General features: G+C 34.0%; 1 protein-coding gene across 2 annotated transcripts; it reads right to left on the bottom strand.

Moving 5' to 3' along the window:
• Positions 1 to 1,161: 1,161 nt before the first annotated feature.
• On the bottom strand, positions 1,162 to 6,294 carry LOC104223766 (G-type lectin S-receptor-like serine/threonine-protein kinase CES101). 2 transcript variants are annotated; one of them, XM_009775264.2, is made up of 8 exons: positions 4,965 to 6,294; positions 4,411 to 4,518; positions 4,137 to 4,324; positions 3,851 to 4,061; positions 3,094 to 3,331; positions 2,864 to 3,014; positions 2,303 to 2,386; positions 1,162 to 1,635 (listed from the first exon to the last, which is right to left on the bottom strand). In XM_009775264.2, exons 1-8 carry the CDS (start codon positions 6,091 to 6,093, stop codon positions 1,624 to 1,626), a joined length of 2,121 nt encoding a protein of 706 aa, XP_009773566.1. In that variant the 5' UTR covers positions 6,094 to 6,294; the 3' UTR covers positions 1,162 to 1,623. The 2 variants fall into 2 exon arrangements, with proteins under 2 accessions (XP_009773566.1, XP_009773565.1); XM_009775263.2 differs by lacking the exon at positions 1,162 to 1,635 and having other exon boundaries at positions 1,979 to 2,386.
• Positions 6,295 to 22,399: the final 16,105 nt, after the last annotated feature.

The following is a 22,399-nucleotide window of genomic DNA, read 5'->3' as shown; positions in this document are numbered from 1 at the left end:
ACCCCGAAAATAGTCCTTTGTTTTGCAACAAGTGCAGCATGTTGTTCGTGATTTGGAATGATTCAGCCTGTATCTGCGGGACTAAAATTGTTGTGGCCAGATTTTCAGTTGTGGGTTGTGCCCAGTCATAAAGCGCAGCCTTTGGCACAAGAGGTGCCACTAGCTCTACCAGCGTAGCTGGCTCTACTATGTGATCCCCCATGTCTGATTCGAATTGTTCAGTTGTTTGTTGTTGTTTTCTTTTCCGGTTGGCCCGATTCAAGGCCTTGAAAACTTTCTCGAAATCTGATAATGCTTCAAATACTTCACCAGTTCTCGATGAGTTTCTAGGCATGCACTTGTACACCAAGTCAACAAACGTTAAAATTTCAATGTAAAGATTGGGTATAGAGAAAATTGACTACACTAAGAGTTTTTGTACTTCTTTCAATTGTAATTGATAACACTGTTAATTCCCCGACAACGGCACCAAAATTTGATCACGCCCAACTATGCCTTATAAAAAGGATACTCGGACGTTGCAAATATAACCTGAGTATTTAGCCAAGAGTCGAACCCACAAGGAATTAACTTATCAATTACTCTTGTTAGACTTACTAATTTCCACGGAATCAACTTCCCAAACGTTGTGAATAACATTTGATGATATTTCTACTAACTACGAAAGAAAGTAAATAAGTAATTGAAAACTAGCTATGATTAAGTTGTAAACAATTAAGAGAAGGCTCTAAGGTTATGATTTCCCATGTTGATGGAATCCCTTCCGGTTATGTTTCACATAGATTCACCAAATAGTCTCTATCAATCATGAGCACTCTTATTACCGTAAATCTCTCCCGAGTAATCACGACAATTTACTAAACGCACTCTCCCAAGTTACGCTAGCTAGCTTTATTTATTACAGCTCACTTTAGATTGCACTCAAGGCTTCGTTATCCCTAATCCCGCCTTTAAACCCTCGGTTATTGATCCCTCATATACTTTGAGAGTGGTGGTGTTCAATAATTACCTAGATATGTATTCTCTCCCAAGATATGCACACTAAATAGGCACAACTAATTGAGGATCCTGTCAATTAACTACAACAAGCACATAGCTGAACAAATAGAGATTAAACTGGGCAAACTATATTAACATAACAAGAAGTTCATCCTTCAATAGGTTCCATCAAAACCCTAGACTAAGAAATAAGTTACTCATAACAAAACAAGATAAAATTACTAAATTATTCATAATGGGTAATTGCAATAACAAAGAGAAGATAGAAGAACCCTAATGTTTGATTGTTGTTCTCACACTTGTTCTTGCCTCCAAAGTAGTCTAAAAACCAGCCTTTTTTTTTGTCTTGGGCGAGCTTCTAAAGTTTAAAAGGGTTTGGAACAAGTTTTCCCCGAATTACACTTTGGTCCCCAAACTTTCTGGCGCGTGAACAGTTCACCGTGGTCGCGGCAGGACCGCGGTGAACGCTGAACATTCTGCCTCGATTACTTGATCTGTCGCGGTTCCACCGCAGTCGCGGTGAATTTCACTCAGTCCATTTTTGTTTCTTTGTGCCCGGGTACTTCTTGATTGGGTGTTTTCTTCACATTATTGCCTCCAACACATTCTGTGGTGCTTCCTTACTTAGATTATTCCCTGCGAAGCAGAAGAACACCAATTAGAGCATTTTGTTATCAATTCGCCTATAAAACAACAATAAAGCATGGTAATATTAAGCTGTAAATATCATCTATATAGCCTAATATCAACCCGCAATTAAAATTCAGTTAAACTTCTTTATAACAACCTCATTTGTTCCGGATTTTTGGCTATTATAGCGAAGTGTTGTTATAGAGAACATATAATATAACAAACATATTATGAAAATTGGTTCCATAAAAAACTTGGCTTTTACAGTGAATGATTGTTATATAGCGATGTTGTTATAAAGAGGTACTGTGTAGCCTAATAAGTAGTAACAATATTAGCTAAAGAAGAGTAAACAAACAAAATCAAATCATCATCCCTTGATGCAGCTAGCAACGAATCTAACAAGTTCAATCTTGATAAAATTGACAATTTTGAGGGATACAAGTCATCTAGCGATCATATCTGAAATTGTTAACTCATTTGTGGAACAATTTACAAGTTGTTCACGAATTTCAGTCTCTGCTCTAGGCGTCTCAATGAAGAATGCTGGTTGCTTGGGAATGGGTAGTTGCGAGCTTTCACTTGTGAGCATCGTAACCACATTTGACATGGATGGCCTGTCCATAGGGTTGGCTTGAACACACAGTAATCCTACATGAATGCATCTCATTACCTCGTTTATTGGTGTTGATTCATTCGACAACATTGGATCCGTTAGTTCTTCAAATACTCTGCCTGTTTTCCACAGCTCCCATGCCTGAGACAATTTGATATAGCAAAGTATCAAGTTTCACTGTCGGGAGTGATCATGCCACTATGCCGGAGGTGGATGGATAATCCGGTGCACTAAGCAGTAAGCTCCCACAATGTGCGGCGTCCGGGGAAGGGCTGGACCATAAGGGTCTACTGAACACAACCATACCTTGCATTTCTGCAAGAGACTGCTTTTACGACTCGAACCTGTGACCTTCAGGTCACATGGCAGCAATTTTACCAGTTACGCCAAAGCTTGTTCAGCTTGTCAAGTTTACATTCTGATCATGCCAGAGGCGGATCCACAATGTAAACTTGACAAGTTGTACATTTTAAGTTTTTAGCACTGGAGTCATTGTACTCTGGAATTATGGGTTTTGAGTTTTAAAATCCGTTGAAAGTTTAGTGATTTTTCAATTGAGTACCCTCCATCTGTCTCTGGATCGTGCTACATTATTGATTTTTAATGAGAGAAACTTACATATCCTATGAGGTTTAGTGGGCGTTCCAAGTGATAGCAGCTGTTGTTTCTTTTGCCATTCAAAATCTCGAGTACTAGCACTCCAAAACTGAATACATCTGCCTTCATTGATACAATGCCATTCATGGCATATTCTGGAGACATGTAGCCACTGAAAACAAAGCAACTTAGTACATAAGAAATGAATTCGCTCCATTGTTAGATAATTATAGTATATATTACGGACTTACTAGGTACCAACAATTCGTTCCGTGTTTGCTTCAAATTCTTGCTTTCCAAATATCCTGGCCAAACCAAAATCTGAGATTTTGGGGTTCATATTGTCATCAAGTAAAATATTGCTGGCTTTTAGATCTCTGTGAATCACCCTCAGCCTTGAATACTTATGGAGATAAAGTATTCCTTGAGCAACTCCTTCAATAATGTTCAAACGGATATTCCACTTTAGTGTATCTCTTCTGCTAGCATCTGTTCATACAAAATTGAAACGGGTTATTAGTTATCATATACTCATATACAGTAAGTAGGGGTGTGAAATGGGAGCGTTGGACTGATTTTGGGCGGGTCAAAATGGACCGAGTCAATAAATGGACAGATCATTGACTCTCCCAAAAGTAACTTAGGCTGAGATGGGTTGGGTCGAGTTGGGCTAAAATTTGGGTCATAACCCAACCTGCCCAATTCTTACCAAGTTTTAATTAATATGTATTATTTTCTTTTGTTATGGTCATGTATAATATATCAAACAAAATAAGTTTATTTAAAAGATATTTTAGCAAAGTTATTCATGAATCAATTTGGGCTAAAAATCAGCCCAATTTTAGATGAGTTGAAATGGATTGGATCAACATGGACTGAGTTCAACAAATGTGCAGGTCAATGACCAGCCAAATCTTGGGCGGGTCAAATGGGTTTAGGCTCAAATTGTCAACCCTAACAGTAAGGTTTATTAAGCAAAAAATAGGGCATGAAATTGGAAATCCATACCAAATAGGAAGAAATCTAAGCTTTTGTTCATCATGTATTCATAAACTAATATCTTCTCTTCCCCTTCAACACAACATCCTAAAAGCCTAACAAGATTAGTGTGCTGGAGTTTAGCAATCAGCTTAATCTCATTTTGGAACTCAACCAATCCTTGTCCTGAACTTGTTGAAAGTCTCTTTATGGCTACCTCTTGCCCATCTACCAACATCCCCTGTAATTTTGGCCACTAGTTAGCAAATCTAAAAATGATCAGCTTAAGCCAAAAAGCTTCTTCTTAACTTGTTACCTTATAAACGGGTCCATAGCCGCCCTCGCCTAACTTATTGGCAGACCAGAAATTGTTTGTGGCCACATGTATAGTTTCAAGGCTGAAAATTTGTATATCATGCCTCAACTTCTTGTCGTTGTACTGGCCAGGAATCGCGTTAGGACCTGCTAGCTCGTATAACACTTTCTCTACTTCTCTGGCTTTGCCTAGTTGTCCATTGCAAAAGTAGAAGATTTCAGAGACAAATAAGTATATCATCGTGGACTAGTGCTAGGGTGAATGTATTGCTCACCTCTTGCTATGAGTTTTCTTTGTATCAGATAGCATAAGGAGAAAGCGAAAACCAATACCAATATTGGCACTGCTATTGTCAGCCATATCCACCATTTTCGCTTCTCATCTGTCAAAAAATTGTAAACACTCAACATAATTTTTCTTGGAATATATATACTATGATGCTATCATAATGGTTGGTACTCTAGAAAATCCAAATTTCCAATAGCCTCAAAATCAAGATTTTGTAAGGAGTGGTTGTTCATTTGCACGAGCCATATTTGAAATGAAGATGGAATCAAAGATATTAAATCCTGCAGCATCATGATTGGAACAAAATAGCTTGGTTCTAGTGTTAGTAAATTTTGGAACGACGAGCAAATGAGACAATGATGATTGGTGATATTAGTGTGGTTCCCTTTCAAAACGATTTATCTTGAGCTGAATAAAGCAATCCTAATATGAGTTGCAATATTGTTGCATCATGTCTGTTCGATGCAGGATAAGAATCAACAAGTTTTTCTAAGTCTATTAGTCTATTGAATAATTTTGGTCTCAAGAAACAAGAATTACCTTTTCTTGTAAGAAAGAAAACACCTCTGGCTAGACTGTTAGATGCTGTCACAAAACTCGAACTGTTTCCCCAAATTTGGCAGCCAGTCCCATCGTTACTATCAACTGAAGCATAGGCAACACACGAGCAATCGTTCTCACACTTGGCCTTACAATCAGAGAGGCTCAAGGTATAATTCTCCTCAATTTTAAAGCTATCTCCAAACATGTAAACTTGTCTAAGCTCAAACCAATATTTTTTAGCTGTCCTGCACTGGGGCAATACCTGTTTCACGCAGCCCGCATCAGGAATCCCATCGATACAATTACCAAACACTTTATTTCTTTCAAAACCATCCTGAATTGATCCAGATGGACTAACCGTGTACCTTCCATAAACAGAATTATGAGCAGTATACATGAAGTATTTCTCATCAGCGTTTGAGACATATTTAAAACCAAAATGGCCGTTAGGCAAAGGCCCACTCTTCCAATAGACCTTGCCCATCCACAAGATTATCAGCTGATTTGTACCATTAGGGTCAAGACCAAAGGTAAAAGACCCTGAGGCAGGTGCTTGCTCGGTTGCCCATGAAGTCAATGACCAGTTATGACCAGTTCTCAAGTTAATCCCTAGCTTCATTCCAGGCAAAAGTGTATCGGTTGGATAATCAAAGCTTTGCCATAGTGTTCTATGACCGGAGCCATTGAAATACAGGTCCCTAAGCACAAAATTACCATTATCTAGTAGGATAGCAGTTAAGTTAGTTGCTGCTGTTGGAGTGGCACTAAGCAAAATGACAGTTCCTTCACTATGAGAAATCATTAATCTGCCATCGCGATCGATCATAAGACTTGCAGATGTATCAGTTAGAGGATCGTCTCTGTTAGCTATCCACACAGCCTTTTCATCTCCCCCTTCGATAACGTCGGAGTACATATCAGGACTTGGCCGAGCAAATATGCCTAAGTAACGGTTTCTTGACTTGCCGGGACTGAAAAATTCCATTTTGAACAATCTACTTTCCGAGAATAACTGTTGGTAATCTGTTAGATTTTGTTCCTTCGAGATTTCAGCCAAGTCCGCACGCGAGAAGTGACTGAACAGCACGAGGATGAAAATTACTATCAGAATTTTGTAGGTAGCCATGTAAGGAAAGCTTACAGTCCACAGCTCTCTAATCTACACTTAATGAATGCACTCATAATGGACACACCAAAACATACTCAGCAACATGTGCGTTGACATTGACTTCTATCGACGACCAGATTTTCTATAGGTATGCTTAAAATTCCACACCTGCCATTTTTTCGAGTGGAAACTAAATTCTTGTATGCCAACCCTAATTAATAAGCATGAATCTTCAAGTTCACTATAATAGTAAAATCACAAAACTATCTTTTGTAAATTGAACTATATGTGTATTGCTCAAAAAACACAAATAATCAAAGGTCAAATTTTTGCCGCCGAGATTATAAAAAGAAATTCTTGAAAATTGGTGTAGCAATAGCCACTTTTAAACTCGCTATTTAAAATATATTAACAATTAACAATGTATTTAAAGATTAGTCAATTCACCCAAACTTCAGAACTAATAGCTTGTTTGGCCAAGCTGCAAAAATCAGCTTATTTTGAGAAGTGCTTTTTCTCAAAAATACTTTTGGTGAGAAGCAGTTTGTGTTTGGCTAATTAATTAGAAAAACACTTCTGAGCAGCAATTAGTGTTTGGCCAAGTTTTTAAAAACTGTTTGTAACTGCATTTTTCTCAAAAGTACTTTAAAAAAAAAAGTACTTTTGGAAAAAACTACTTTTTTCTGTTTTTGCTCCTCCTCAAAAACACTTTTTTTCCTCCCAAAAGCAGCCAAACACTTCTAACTTTGAAAAAAAATACTCTTTTTTTTTTTGAAAAAAAGTGCTTCTAAGATTGGAGAAGCTTGGCCAAATAGGCTATAAGTGCCCTGAATTTTTGAGCTGCTAATTTGAAATTCGGGACCAAGTATCCTGAATTTCTGAAGTACTAATTTAAAATTCAGGACATAAGATTCGAACTTCTGCACACAATTTTCTAACTTTAGGACATGATGTCATGAAGTTTGAATTTTGAGGTTTAAACTCTAGGACATCGCGTCGTGAAGTTTGAACGAAATTGGCTAATCTTTAAATACATTGTAAATTATAGATATATTTTAAACCACATACTTAAAAGTGGCTACGTGATGTCATGCCCAACTTAACCCTAATACTCTTAAAGCTCAATTCAAACAAGAAAAATATGACGATCGGCGACCCCTTAATCAATCGGAACCCATTTCAACATATGAAGTTCTCTTTACAAGTTGGGCTACTTTCACCAAAGACATAGTAGCAGTTTTGGCCCAAGAATTCGTGCTTTGTTCAACTTGCTACCCAAATAATTTGCCACTATTCATTTAGAAAATGGGAAAACGATTAGCTTATTGACAATTTGAAATCAATGTGAGGAACTAAGGCGCAGTTTACAACCTACTAGGTGTAGAATTGAAGTGCAACTTACAACTTGTTATAATTTCACATCACTTTGGTGTAAGTTTTCAATCCAACTTCATTTTAGGAAAAATAACACTGTATAGCCACTGTAAAAATAATAGCCGAAAAATATATAGAATTTGTATATTCTTTCTATATATATACATTTTGTATGTTATATACAAAAATTATACACTTTTTGAGCTACTAAATGTGAATAGTTTTTGACGCGGGTTAAAAGTGATAATACTCTTTAATTTTAGTTGTGGACATCCACAATCGACAACAGAGTGACCAGAATTACTTTGAACAGCGCTTAAGGTCACAGCTTTAGCTAATTGATATGACAATGTTACTACTCATTTGTTCTGTAAGTACCATCTTCTTTGTTTGTTTCTTAAAATCCTATACTTTAGAGAGAATTCAGGTTAACAACTCTGTGAACCTTATTCAAGACATGAACAAATTATGTGGCCAAATCCACCAGAAATGTGTCATTTCTTTCACCTACAGTTAACCAATGCATCCATCATATGCATTATTGCCTTTGACTTGGTTTCAGTAGAAAACCCAAAACGTCGGTGTACTTTATTTGTCTCCCAAAAATCATATTCCTAGTAGATGAAACTGGTTTAACCTCTCCATTACCCATTGGCCCCACTATAACATGGATTTTAATAGGAGAAATAACAAGCTAAACTAATATTATACTTTTCTTTAAAATATTTTGTATTTGAAATTTACTTTTTCGACTAATGCAGATTCGCGATGATTATTATCGACGTTAATTTCTTCCATTTTCCCAAATTAATGATATTAAGTTGAAGTATCACTATATTCTTCGCACAGATATGTACAGTGGCATTAATACAATATGAAGTCATACCAAAACATAATTTCTCGTTTATTACTATTTCAGGGATATGTCAAATTCAACTTCCATTTTTATTTTCGCGAAAGGAAATCAACTTTTTTACTTTTAGTCTTGTTTTCTCTGGAAAAGAAAAAAAAAAAGAAAAAAGAAGGCAAGCAAAGATTTTGGAATTGGTACTATTAAAAAAGAATCTCATGGCCTTTTTAGTTATTTTTCTTTTTTCTGTCTTTATACTTTTTGTGGACTCAGATGATTCTTTATCGCTTTCGTTATTTATTTTGTTATAATTTCAAAGCATGTGCTTTGGTTAATTAGGCAAATCTCAAATCATTATTAGCAATCACTAAAAGGACACGACATTATAGTTGAGTACAAATGATTGTGCTAAATAGAAGGAAAAGAGGGCACGTGACAGAGTATGGATGTTGCATTAAGGGGCAGCCACCATAATTCACATGGGTCGCCAAAAGGCCAATGGTGTCTTTAAAAATCGACCGAGAAGACGATTATCAATTACTAAGTACTAACTAAGCTGGTATTTGTGCATATATTTAGTTGAAACTCGAAAAAAGAGTTTTAAAAGTTATGTTAGAAAAATAATTTTTAAAAATTGAAGTTGTGTTTGGACATGCATTGCATTTGAAAAAAAAAATTAAAGTTTTGCGAGTGGAAAAAAAATTTCACCCAAAACTACCCTAAACTAGTTTGTGGGAACTTAAAAAAAAATTCGAAAGTTATTTAAAAACTGATCATATTTCATGAACAAATAATGTTCTCAAATTTATTTATTTTTTGAAAAAGATTAGCCAAAATGTATGGTCAACGGGAGCTAAATTTCATATCCGCTACCCATCCATTAGTTCATGGATAATAGTTGAATTAAATTAGAAGTCTCGAGTTCGAACTCTGATAATAAAAAAATATTTAGTATGAAATATTTTTTCCTTAATATGCGTGCAAACTTAAATTAATTACAGAAACAGAGACAATATTTCAAGTTTTTGGGTTTAGGATTTTAATCTTTTTAAATTACTGGTTTCTAAATTAATAATTTATACATATTTAATAAAAATTTGAACCAAAGCTATTGAGTTTTGGCTGAACCGGTAATCGATTCTGTGTCTCCGCCTCTCATTAGTTGGCACCCTGTTACAATATATTTTAATTAGCTTTTGTGCTTAAAGTTTGATGGTTACCATTTGCCAATCCTAAGAGATATAGAATTCTATCGTGGGAAGAGAATCATCACTTTAGCACGCACTAGGAAGAGTTGGCGTTGAAGGAATAAATTGGGCTCTTTAGTTACTTTTTTTTTTTTTTTTGTCGAGATTTAATGTAGTAAGTGAATTTTGTTAAACGGGTATGGTGGAGAATTTAGGTAGATCTCAAAGTATGATTAGCATCAACTAGAAAAATACAATATATTTGAGATTGGAAAATATGAATACTGAGAATATATCCTTAGGGAGAAGAGGACCCTACTTAATTCTATATTTTAATTTGCTTTCGTCCTTAAGGTTGATGGTTGCCAACCGTGATAATATTAATATATATTTCTATAATGCAGAAAAAGCTAGAATCATTACTTTAGCAACAGAAGAAACGGTGGAGTTTAAGGAATAGATTGGGGCTTATATAGTTAAGAAGATTCCCTAATCCATGCTGATAATACTTCTTAAATCTTCATTAATTAAGTGAACAGGTAATGCACATGGATATCTACTAACCATAAAACAAGCGATGCGTGTAGTGTAGGGAATGAAGGCTGAATTTTGAATAAAGTAAAATTACAAGTTGACTAATTGACCAGAAAAAAACTGTGTCCATCAACAATGGATATCATGTTTTTTGCCTCTTATGATCAAACACACTAATATATTGAATCATCACTGTTTCCTATCAACTCTTGTTTTAATTTGTGAATCATAAACAAGAGAAATGATAATAACAGCTTATCACCTTCAAATAGAAGGTTGTAAATTAAGAACCCTGTGCTTATCTTCCGTGGCTAATTTTTTTTTAATTCCTCTTTCCTTTGATCACCTTTGTATTAATCCTTTGGTGACTCAAATCCGCAATCCTGGAGTTGCAGGTGGGAGTGCAAGGTGCTGATCATCTAAGCAACCTCTCTTGTACTTCCTTGGCTAATATTTGCAAGAAATATCACTATGTACGGGGCTTGTTTTGAAACTGTAGCACTTTAATTTTCTAAACCTTAATACTACGAACGAATCTCAAAGGCTCCTCCAAAAAATACTGAATATTTTACATATGAAAAATCTTTCTTTTATTGATGATTCGACGATAGAGTAAACAATAAATAATAAAATTTATTTTCTAATTTTCCTTTGGATACATTAAATAAAATTAGAAGAATATAACCATTCTGAAAATCATATTAATATATGAACTAGTATTAGTACCCGCGCGATGCACGGACACAAATCTCTAATTTGAGTTATTTGATTTATGTGCAAATAACTTTAAAATATTAACCTTTCAGATAAAAGTTATATATAATCATTAAATAAATATTAATAAAAAAACAAAAATTTCTCAAATCTCTTAAAATTACCCATAATTTCTTGTCCATACTGCATTACCCATAACTTAAAATTATTATATTCTTGTCCGTTAACTTCCATTATACAGTCAAACCTCTCTATAACAGCCTCGTTTGTTCCGAATATTTTTGGATGTTATAGAGAAGTGTTGTTATAGAGTACATATATTATATCATAACATGAAAATTGGTTCCGAAAAAAGCTTACTTTTATAGTAAAGTGTTGTTAAATAGGGATGATGTTATAGAGAGGTCAGACTGTAATACAATATAAATAAAAATATGTTTTTTTTCTTGTAGTAAATTTTTTTATTTACCTTTATTCTTTTAGTCTATTGTTCATGTTAATGTTTAAATTTATCATATTTTTTATAATACCTATATTCTTATCTTTATAATTAATTAAGATAGAGGCATTATTTTTATCTTTCAATTTATTTATTTTTTTAAATCTTATTAATTAAGATAAGGCAGACGATATCTTTACAAAAATATTCATCGTCTTTTCATACAAATTAAAAAAAATTAAATTAAGTATTAGTATTAACATTATTCTAAATATTCAAGTGGTTTTACAGTAGTTTGTCACTTGACTTAACCACAATGCAAATTTTATTCGTTATTATTTAAAATACTTTCTCTTCTCAAAAATCAAATAAGTCTTATCCTTCCAAATATTTCTACATTGAAATTATTTATATATATATAAATATATATTCTCTTTTTCTTTTAATTTTTTAATTCTACTTATCATATTAATGTTTAAATTTATCGTATTTTTTTATAATACCTATATTTTTATCTTTATAATTAATTAAGATAGAGGCGTTGTTTTTATCTTTCAATATAAATTTTTTAAAATCTTATTAATTAAAATAGGGAAGACAATATCTTTACAAAAATATTCACTTTTTTTTCATTCGGATTCGAAAAAAAAATTAATTTAAATTAAGTATTAGTATTAATTATCCTAAATTGCCAAGTGGCTTTATAATAGTTTGTTACTTGGCTTAATATCAATGCAAATTTTATATTTATATTATATATATATATATATATATATATATATATATATATATATATATATATATATATATTCTCTTTTTCTTTTAATTTCTTGTATGTATTACATTACCCATAACTTAAAATTATTCGCATCCTTGTCCGCTACTTTCATTACAATACATTATAGATTAATGTGGTTTTTTTCTTGTAATAATTTATACACACACAGATATATATATATGCGCACACACATATTCTCTTGGAATTTGGCTTATAAATTTTTCGATTTTTCGAGAACTTAACAATATTAAAAAAACTCAATGTTAAATTAGGAAAAAGGACGTAGGCTTCCAAGAAAATTCTTTCAATGTTACCCTTTCAAATATATATTTCTTGCAAATAACCTTTTTTAAATGCCTAAAATTAAAGCGGCAAAGTAATTTTAAATAGGATTTACAATATCCCATAACTTTAGGCATTTATTAGTCCAATTAAAAATGAAGATTTTTCAAATCTTCGAATGTGATACAAATTAATACATTATATTTTCTTCTTATTCTTTTAACTTTATCCTAAGTCTTTCCTAAATTCTTATTTATTTTGTCTTACTTTGCTATGTGTCTTATTCTTAAGACGCCACTTTATTTTATATTTTAACTCACTCCAAAATATAAATAGTCATATGTTATCTCACTTTACGTCTTTTTATATTTTTTATTTTGTTTCTATTATAGCTTTTTAATTAATTTTTCACCTCCATATTTCTAGTTAATATATAAGAAAATCTATGAGTGGGTCAATATATAGATATAAAATATAAATATAGATGTAGATACCAATATACATATAAATATAGATATATAGATTAGATTTGTTTAAGATCTATTTAGATTATATATAAGATTAAATCAACTACTTCCATTAATTATGTTTCTATTTATAATTTTTAATTATTAATGTTGTCTTAAAATTGCCAAGTGGCTTCATTTTAGCTTGACACTTGGCTTAACCACAATACATACTACTCTCCTTTTAATATAACTAGTATTAGTACCCGCGCGATGCGCGGACATAAACAACGTCAAATTGTGATTTGAATAATTTGAATTATGTGCAAATAACCTTAAAATTAAACCTTCTATATAGAAATTATAAACAATTATTAGATATTAATTAAGAAGCAGACATGAAATCATTTTTCAAGTCTCGTACTGGAGAACATACTATCTTTTTCTATACCATAATAATCCAACCCCTTAATTTTGGTACTTTGTATTTTATTTTACGGACAATATTAAAGAATATTAAACATATAACATTGTGATCTATCTTGTTTGAACACAATAAATCATATTAGTTTAGCAAAATTCTTACTACCGCTTTGTGTTACATCTCAAGTTCAAATAAGTCTTATCCTTCTATATTTTTAGACAATTTTTTTTCTTTTTGTTCTTTACCTATAATTATTGCATTATTTATTACTTAATTGTTATATTGTAATGTAATTTTATATTAGCTTATAAATTGACTTAATGTCTTGCTTATGGCCCTAATAATAATCATCAATAAATTTATAAAAATTATGCTTAAAATTTAGTGTATTCTTACATTGTTATTCTCTTACTCAGAACTCTTTCATCGTTCAAATTTACCAATAAAATTTTTGAGTATTATTTAATAATTTGCTTCCTATATTTTAAATAAATTTAAAATAAAAGCATCATCACACTATCTATATTTTCCTCTTTATACATTATCTTCCCTACTAAAAAATTTTAATTAGCTTTTACCCGAATGTTTTTGGCCGACTCTCAAATAATATCACGTTTATTTAAAAATATAATTTTTAATTAGCCTAAAATTAATACATAAGTTCTTTTGTTGTTTCAATTTTATTGAATTTTCTTATAATTATTTTTTGTATTTGTCACACCTCCTTTTTCCGACCCCGCGAAGGGCGAAGGAGTTTTTTCCAATTAAAGGACAGTCGAAACGGGATTTGTTTATTTATTTCAGAGTCGCCACTTGGGAGATTTAGGGTGTCCCAAGTCACCAGTTTAATCCCGAATCGAGGAAAAGAATGACTCCATATTACAGTCCGCGAACCAGAAATCCGGATAAGGAATTCTGTTAACCCGGGAGAAGGTGTTAGGCATTCCCGAGTTCCGTGGTTCTAGCACGGTCGCTCAATTGTCATATTTGGCTTATTTATCTGATTTTAATACAATTATGAACCGATGTGCCAATTTTAACTCTTTACCACTTTATTATTATTATTATTTTTTAAAAAAAAAAATTGTGAACATCGTTTAAAACATGTCTTTGGATTACGTCACATGAAATGCACCCGCAATCCGGAACACATTTTTATTCAATGTTTTAGGATTTAGATTTGGGTCGCATGAAATGCGCATCCGAGTTTAAGAAGGTAAAATTAATTAAATCGCGCCTAAAGAGTCTAGCGTATCATTATTTTGGGTAGGGCCGTGAAATTTGCTAAAACGGCTCCTCCCTAATTCTAAGCGATTAAATGTACATTTATTGAGGGCCCCGCAATCTATACATTTCATTAAGCGAGGCTCATCTCATTTATTTGGACAAATCTTAAAACGACTACATTTTTCTATAAAAATGAGTCTCTAAAATAAAGAAAGAAAATCCTAATTTATTACTAGCTTTTATTATTTTAAGAAGACATGACATGCTAATTGCTTGATTAATACAAATATTGATGAAAAAGGAATTTCACTCTTAATTTCGAAATTATAAATAAAATAAAAATTCAACAACTAATATTCAAAATAAACAAATATAGCTAGATTAAAACTCAGCATTGTTTTTTTTTTTAAAAAAAAAATTATTGAGATTAATTATTCACAATCATTTGAAACTAGATTTAACCATAATTACTAAAGCTTATTAGAAAGTTTATTAGACTTAAACGTTCTCTTAATCTTGCTTAAGCTCAAGTCATGCCTTAATGCCTAATTTACGATGTTTAATTTAAATTCGTGTCTTAGCTAAATTTAGCTACTTGTTCATGATCAACCTATAATCTTGAAGCCTTCATAACTAGTGAATTAACCTATTTTGCCGAACTGATTTATTACAGAATAACTTATGATATTATTTTCTTATTCCAGTTATTATTTAGTAATTCATGAAATAGCTTAAATACAATCAACAAAAGGAACAAAGAAATAAAAAACGAAATTAAAACTTCAAATTTTCATTCTTCATATGTATTCACGCTTCATATTTCGGATTACAATAAACAGCTTTTCAGTTGTGTACCTGATATTGGAAGCAAAAGAAAATGAATATGAGAATCAGCAACAGCAGTAAAATCAGTACAACACAGCAACAATAGCCCAGCAACAGTAACAACCCAGTAACAGACCGGTGGAGTAGTAATCCAAAAAAAAAAAAAAGCTTCAGCTTTTATGAAACAACAATCAATTCTGATTTCAAACAACAAAAGAAAACAGAATTTTTTTTAGTTTTTTTTTATTTGAAAATGTAAATATTTTTCGGAATTTTCTATCTCTTAAATGTTCAGCCATTTTCTCTCTCTTATTTTCAGATTTGTTTCTCTCTCCCGTTTTTTTTTCTGTCTGTGTATTTCTCCCTCCTCTTCTTGTGTTCAAGACTTCACATATATATATCCCATCCCATAAATCAATTAAAATCAATCCCTTTCTCTACCAAACCCATTATCTTCCCACTCATCCCCATTACATTAAATAAATATATCACACCACCCCATTATATTTTGTCCCCCATGCTTTATTTAAAATAATGCAAGATTCCCCTTTAATTTAAATCTTGTCCCCCCTTTATATTAAATAATCATATCACAACCCACCCCATTTCATTTTGTCCCCCATGCTTCAAATAAACAATTTCAAAATGTACAATTCCTAAACTACCCCTTCCGACCTTACTGAAATTACCAAACTACCCCTGAACGTATTACAAATTTACCAAACTACCCATCAGCTATAACACATCAATTAATCAAACCTAACCAAAATATAGACAATATGATCAATTTCTAACAATGTTCAAACAACAATATGAACACGGATGAACATCATAACAACAATATCACATGAACATGATTTTAACAACATTTCAACAACAAATCACATGAACACAAATTGAACAACAAAGAACAACTAAAATTTGATTGAACAATATTTTAGCAACAAACAATCCTATTTTCGGATTCAACAACAACAAACAAAGTATGAAGATTTCTAAATTCAATCATATTGAACTTAAAATCAACTCTAACAACATTACAACAAACAATTCTTATATTAAACTTTAAACAAGATTATGAGAACAATTCAAGCAATAATCATAAATGGTAAACAAGAAATCAAACTATACAAAAATTCGGATTCAAGATCATCAAAACAAAGTATGAACATGAATGAATCTATTTTAAGACAACAAAACATGACGGATTAAACGATTAAAACAATATATTCCTTTAATACAACTAAATTCTTTAAACAAATAACAAGATCGACGAAGAAACAATTATGAACTTAAACTTGAACTTAACAATATTAACAATTTCTAACAATACATAAACACATGAAATAAATTGAAGAAATAGTTGATTAAATTTCAATTTGAATCTAACAAACATCAAACTAACAAATACTTACTTAAACAATAATACAAACATGAAATAAACATGAAAACAACTAATTAAACTTTTATTTTGAAATCTGAAAATTAATTTAACAAACAACATGAACATGAACAAAACCAAAAAAATCAAATATCTAACCATAGACATGAACAAAGCAAACATTCGCCGATTTTAGATTCGAAAAATATCAAAACAAAATAACAGACGAAATAAAATTTAAAAACTACTAACCGGATTGAAACGACAAACAACGACCAAACAAACAATGAATCTTGACGAGCCTCGACCAAAGCTCGAACCAACGATGAATAAAATGAGCAGACCACGATGAACTTGGCCATGGAAGCAACGGAGACGCGATAGAAGGCGATGAACAGTGATGAACGGAGGCAGCTGGAGCTTCGACGAGAAGCAGGAGCTTCAACGAGCAGCAGTAGCTTCGACGAGCAGCAGTAGAAGAAGGCTGAAGCAGAAGCAGCGGGGAGCAAAATGGTTGCGTCAATGGCGGGTCCGGGCAGCAGCTGCGACGGAGAAGCAGCAGCATGGTCTTCTTGGTCGATGATGAAGCAGTGGCGACGGGGAAGATGAAAGCAGATATCGCAGCAGCATGAAGTGAGGAAGAAGCAGCGGCAACGTGGGTTACACCATAACGAAGACGATGAAGCAAAGGCAACGATGGTTAGAGCTCGACGAAGATGATGAAGCCAAAACAACGATGGTGTTATGGTGGAGCTGGGGACGGCATGGTCGCAACTGAGGACGACAGGCGAAGCTATGGGAGGCAGCCATGTATGGGGTGTGAGGAAAACTTGGAGAAGAAGAAGCAAAGGGAGGGGGGGCGGATGTGTTCTTTAGGTTTTTTAGGGTTTTTGTTTTTTTTTTCTTTTGTTTTGTTTTGTTTTTGTTTTTGTAAAAATGAAAGACAAAAGGGGGTTTGGGTCTTTTGGGTTATGGACTGGGTCGACCCAGTTCGAAATGGACTGGGTCGTAGGGAAGATTGGGCCATTTTTTAGGCTTGTGGCTTAAATTTGAAGAAGAGGCCCAATTCCGACTTTCTTTATATTTTCGCTCTTTTTTCTTCTTTTATTTCTCTAAAACTAAATTATAAAAATACTTAAACTATTATTAAGAATTAAATTAAGTTATAAAAGCGCAAATTAACTCCCAATAACAATTAACGCACAATTAAGTAATAATTAAGCATAAAATTGTATATTTGGACATTAAATGCTAAAAATGCAAACGATGCTTATTTTTGTAATTTTTAATTTTTTGTAAACAAATTTAATTAGTAACAATTATAGAATTAAATCCTACATGCAAATGCGACATATTTTTGTATTTTTTATTAATTTAACAAATAAACACGCACAGACAAATACAAATAATTATTCAAAATATCACCAAATTGCACACCAAAGAAAAATCATTTTATTTTTGAATTTTTGGGAGTAATTCTCATATAGGGCAAAAATCACGTGCTTACAGCTGCCCCTCTTTGCCCGGAGACACGAAGGGTTTTCGTGCAAAGATAAAGCGAGCGATTTTTGCCCATCCGAGTACTCTGTTGAAGCATTTTTTGAAAAAGATTTGACCGAACCTTTGCTTCAAAGGTTTCCTACATATCCTGGGCTAAACAGGAATCAGGTCAATGTAGTTCGGGAAGTCTTGGTAGCTGGGACTACCATGGGACTGCAATGTTACTGCTGTTGCATGCTACTTTTACTGTTTGCTGACCTCCTTATTACACCATGCTTAAAAAAATAAGAAGCTAGACTAAGCTAGAAATTACAGAATCTTATCTGGAAATTACAGAATCTTATCTGTTTTTCCCTTGCTCCGGTTGCCTTGCTTTTTGTCGGTTTGTGTTTCCTCTGGTGCCTTTTTACCAAGACTTCTGGCCCTTTTTTTTTTTTTTTTTTTTAATACCAGTTTTCGTCATTTTGTTCGGTCCGCTGGGGACATGGCTTTCTTCATTAAGCTTTTTGGCTGTTCCTCTTGGGACACGATTATCTTCATCAGATTCATCAAGACGCGTCTTTTCTTTCTTTTGACTCATGCGCTTGAATTTGCGCTGGGACTTCTTGTTGCCACCTTCTGCCTTCCGGTGTTGGGATTTTTATTGTTTCCTGCTGGGGATTCTTGTTGTAACCTTCTGCCTTCCGGTGGGGTTACTGACTTCAAAATCTGCAGTATAAGACTGAAAAGTATTCCTCTCGTTATACAGGTGGGTGCCTGGAAATGGAAAAATGAAATGTATGCCCGCCTTATACTGGTGGGCGACCTGGAAATGGAAAACTGAAATGTATGCCTAAATTATACTGGTGGGCGACCTGGAAATGGAAAACTGAAATGTATGCCTGAATTATACTGGTGGGCGACCTAGAATATGGAATGAACAGACAAAATGTATTCCCTCATTATATTAGTGGGCGACCTAGAACTGAAATGTATTCCCGCATTATACTGGTGGGCGACCTAGAACTTAAATGTATTCCCGCATTTTACTGGTGGGTGACCTAGAACTTAAAAGTATTCCCGCATTATACTGGTGGGCGACCTAGAACTTAAATGTATTCCCGCATTTTACTGGTGGGCGACCTAGAACTGAAAAGTATTCCCGCATTATACTGGTGGGCGACCTAGAACTGAAATGTATTCCCGCATTATACTGGTGGGCGACCTAGAACTTAAAAGTATTCCCGCATTTTACTGGTGGGCGACCTAGAACATAAAGTATTCCCGCATTTTACTGGTGGACGACCTAGAACTGAAATGTATTCCCGCATTATACTGGTGGGCGACCTAGAACTTAAAAGTATTCCCGCATTATACTGGTGGGCGACCTAGAACTTAAATGTATTCCCGCATTTTACTGGTGGGCGACCTAGAACTGAAAAATATTCCCGCATTATACTGGTGGGCGACCTAGAACTGGAATGTATTCCCGCATTTTACTGGTGGGCGACCTAGAGCATGAAATGAAAACATAAATGCATACCCGCATTATACTGGTGGGTGACCTAGAACATGAAATGAAAAGACAGAAATGTATTCCCGCATTATACTGGTGGGCGCCTAATTGGTAAAGAATAATTTGAATTTGTTTCCTCGATTCTCCGAGAAAATTTCCACTTGTGGCAGAAAATTTTCTGCCCCAATTCTGGCGATCTTTCTTATGGCGTATCTTTAGGCCATCATCGACACTTTATTTTCCTGTTCAAATCAAAGAAAATTTAGTTAGTTTTTTTTTTTTTTTTTGAAATATGGCGAGTGGTCATGTCACTCCTGATGGGGATGATTGTTCCCTTTCCCTTATTCTTGTTCGGCGTTCTCAAAACTTGTTGGGGATGATGTTATTTGCTGGGGATAACATTCTGCTGGGGATGGTTTTTCCATTTATCCCTTCACCATTTTGTATCTCAAAAATTTCTGGAGGTTATTTTGCCGAAGATGAATTTTCCTTTCTTCCCTTCCCCTTCTGTGTTGTCCGACCACCTCGTAGCTTGGTCGATATTCGGTCGGAGTACTCTGGGGATCGTCTTGGAACTTGGCTCACAATTTCCTCAACATGTTTTTTTTCCGGCTCTTCCCCATACTTTCCTTGCCATTTTAGGACAGTATTATTCGGCCTAGCAACCAACGTCTTTTGCCTTATTGCCTTGTCTCTTGCCTGCCTTTTTTACTTTTTATATTGTACCATTTTGGCAACTGGTAGTAAGCTCTGAAAGACCTTCCTTAAAACATAAATTTCTAGAAAAATTCTTTTAAACAAAGAAATGAAAAGATAGAAAAATGAGAAAATCTTTCCGAACAAATGATGGGGAAAAAAATGAACTTATCTGGGTGATATAACCGATTCCAACGATCATGTTGTGCATTCCGGATTAATCAACCCAGTCTATTTGTGTCGATCAAACTTTCTGATGTCTTCACTTGCTGGGGATAAATAGGTGCCCAATTATTCGCAAAATGCGGATCTTTTCCGTCAATCTATCTTGTCGCCTCATAGTGCCCTTCGCGGGGTTTTCACTAACAAGGCTCTCTCATTTCTCACAACTCCCGTCGCCTTATGGTGCCTGTGAAGGTTTTCACCAATAAGACTCTCTCATTTTGTATTTCTCAGCTTACGTCGCCTTATGGCGCCTGTGAAGGTTTTCGCCGATAAGACTCTCTCATCTTATTTTCTTAGCTTGGGATTGGAGTGTTGCCGATAAGATTTATCTCTGCCGGGAATTCTTTTGGCTATAAATTCTTTCAATTCATGATCCTCATTCAGTCAGGGACCGACGTTTTATTCTTGGTTTTCATTTGCCTATCTTAACACCTCTCGGATACTGATCGGGAGGTCTTTTTTGGATATCAATATAGGTTTTAGAAGAAAAGGATATAAAATTCAAAATAACTTTGATGGGTAAAGTATTACAATTCTTGGAATCAAACTCTCTTTTTTTCTTTCTTTTTTTTCAAAATTTAGAAACATAATTTCTGCCCCAGTTTTCTTACTTGGGGATTTTTCTTTTGATTTTTTTTCTTTTTTTTTTATTTTATTACCTTATGACCGAGCCGTGAGGCGCCTACGTATCCTCTTTGAGGAATCAGGTCGAACGTAGTTCACTACTCCTTTTTTTTTTCTTTTTTCTCTTTTTTTTCTTTTTTTTCTTTTGTTTTTATTATATTTTTCTTCTCTTTTTTTTTCTCATTTTCATTACTGATTCCAAAAGAGGGGTATGAAAGAATAGATAAGGCTCAAAAGGGGAAGCAAAGGTTAAAATGTTTGGATAGAAGAAAAAATTGCCTCCGTCATTTCATTCTCCGATGAATGCCAAGTATAAACAAACAAACAACAATTAATAGCAATGTCGATGCATCTTCCCTCGACATCTCTCTGACATAAAGCGCAACTGGATAACATCTTGGTCACAATAGATGGCCACTGCCAATTCGGGACAAATTTGCCATTTTTGCTTTGGCCTGATGTGGGAGGATCCGTTTCAACACTTGCTGTCCATCTTTAAATTTCCTGATATCGTCTGCATCCCCTAAATTGATGTCTTATGCGTCATTTAAGTTGGGCTTGGATTTCTCTTCCAACTAGCTTAACTCTCTGTTTGTCTCTTTGAAGGCTTTATTATCATCGTATCCCAATTCGTCATCGTGATTGACCTTTTGTATAACCAGTTCGAAACCAGATTGATTTTTAGACTAAGTTGAAGATCCGTTATGCATGTCATGTCATTGGAATCAGTATAAAGAGCATTGTTTAGAAAGAAAAGAGGAAAAAAAATAAACTCAAAACAAAATAAGAAGAGAAGCTTTACAAAAATACGGGATAACAGAGTTTCACACTAAAACAAAACTGGATTACAACTCTGCAATAATCCAAAACAAGAAAGAAAAATCAGAGCCCACTACCAAGACTCCCTTCGGATAGGAAGAGGAGTAGCCGTCCAATTGTTGTTGTTTTTTTTTTTTTTTTTTTTGGAACTATTTTCACCGGCACGGATCGTCATTAATGTTTGGCGGCTCTGGAACCTGAACCTCGATCCTATTTGTGTTGATGAGCTCTTGCACGGCATTCTTCAACTTCCAACATCTCTCGGTATCGTGTCCGGGAGCCCCCGAACAATATTCACAACTTGCTAAAGGGTCAAGATTTTCAGGAAGGGGATTTGGTAATTTGGGCTCAATAGGATTCAATAGGCCTAACTGCCTCAATTTGTGGAACACGGTAGTATAGGATTCTCCCAGCGGAGTATATTTCTGCTTCCTCTCATTCTTAAAAGCTTGATTCCCCCGGAAACCTGACCCTGGAGGATTTCTATAGGCCCTCGGAAGTGGA

Source organism: Nicotiana sylvestris, chromosome 3 (genome assembly GCF_000393655.2).
Source record: "Nicotiana sylvestris chromosome 3, ASM39365v2, whole genome shotgun sequence".
Lineage (NCBI taxonomy): Eukaryota > Viridiplantae > Streptophyta > Magnoliopsida > Solanales > Solanaceae > Nicotiana > Nicotiana sylvestris.
Note: the sequence above shows the minus strand (reverse complement) of the source record. Positions and strands in the feature narration are given on the sequence as shown.

Bases quoted from the DNA above. Each gene is read 5' to 3' on its own strand.
- LOC104223766 (XM_009775263.2), bottom strand. From the start codon at position 6,093: ATGGCTACCTACAAAATTCTGATAGTAATTTTCATCCTCGTGCTGTTC. The intron at 4,325-4,410 runs GTGAGCAATACA...ATGGACAACTAG, and splicing joins AAGAAAACTCATAGCAAGAG to GCAAAGCCAGAGAAGTAGAG. The intron at 4,062-4,136 runs GTAACAAGTTAA...CCAAAATTACAG, and splicing joins GCTATGGACCCGTTTATAAG to GGGATGTTGGTAGATGGGCA.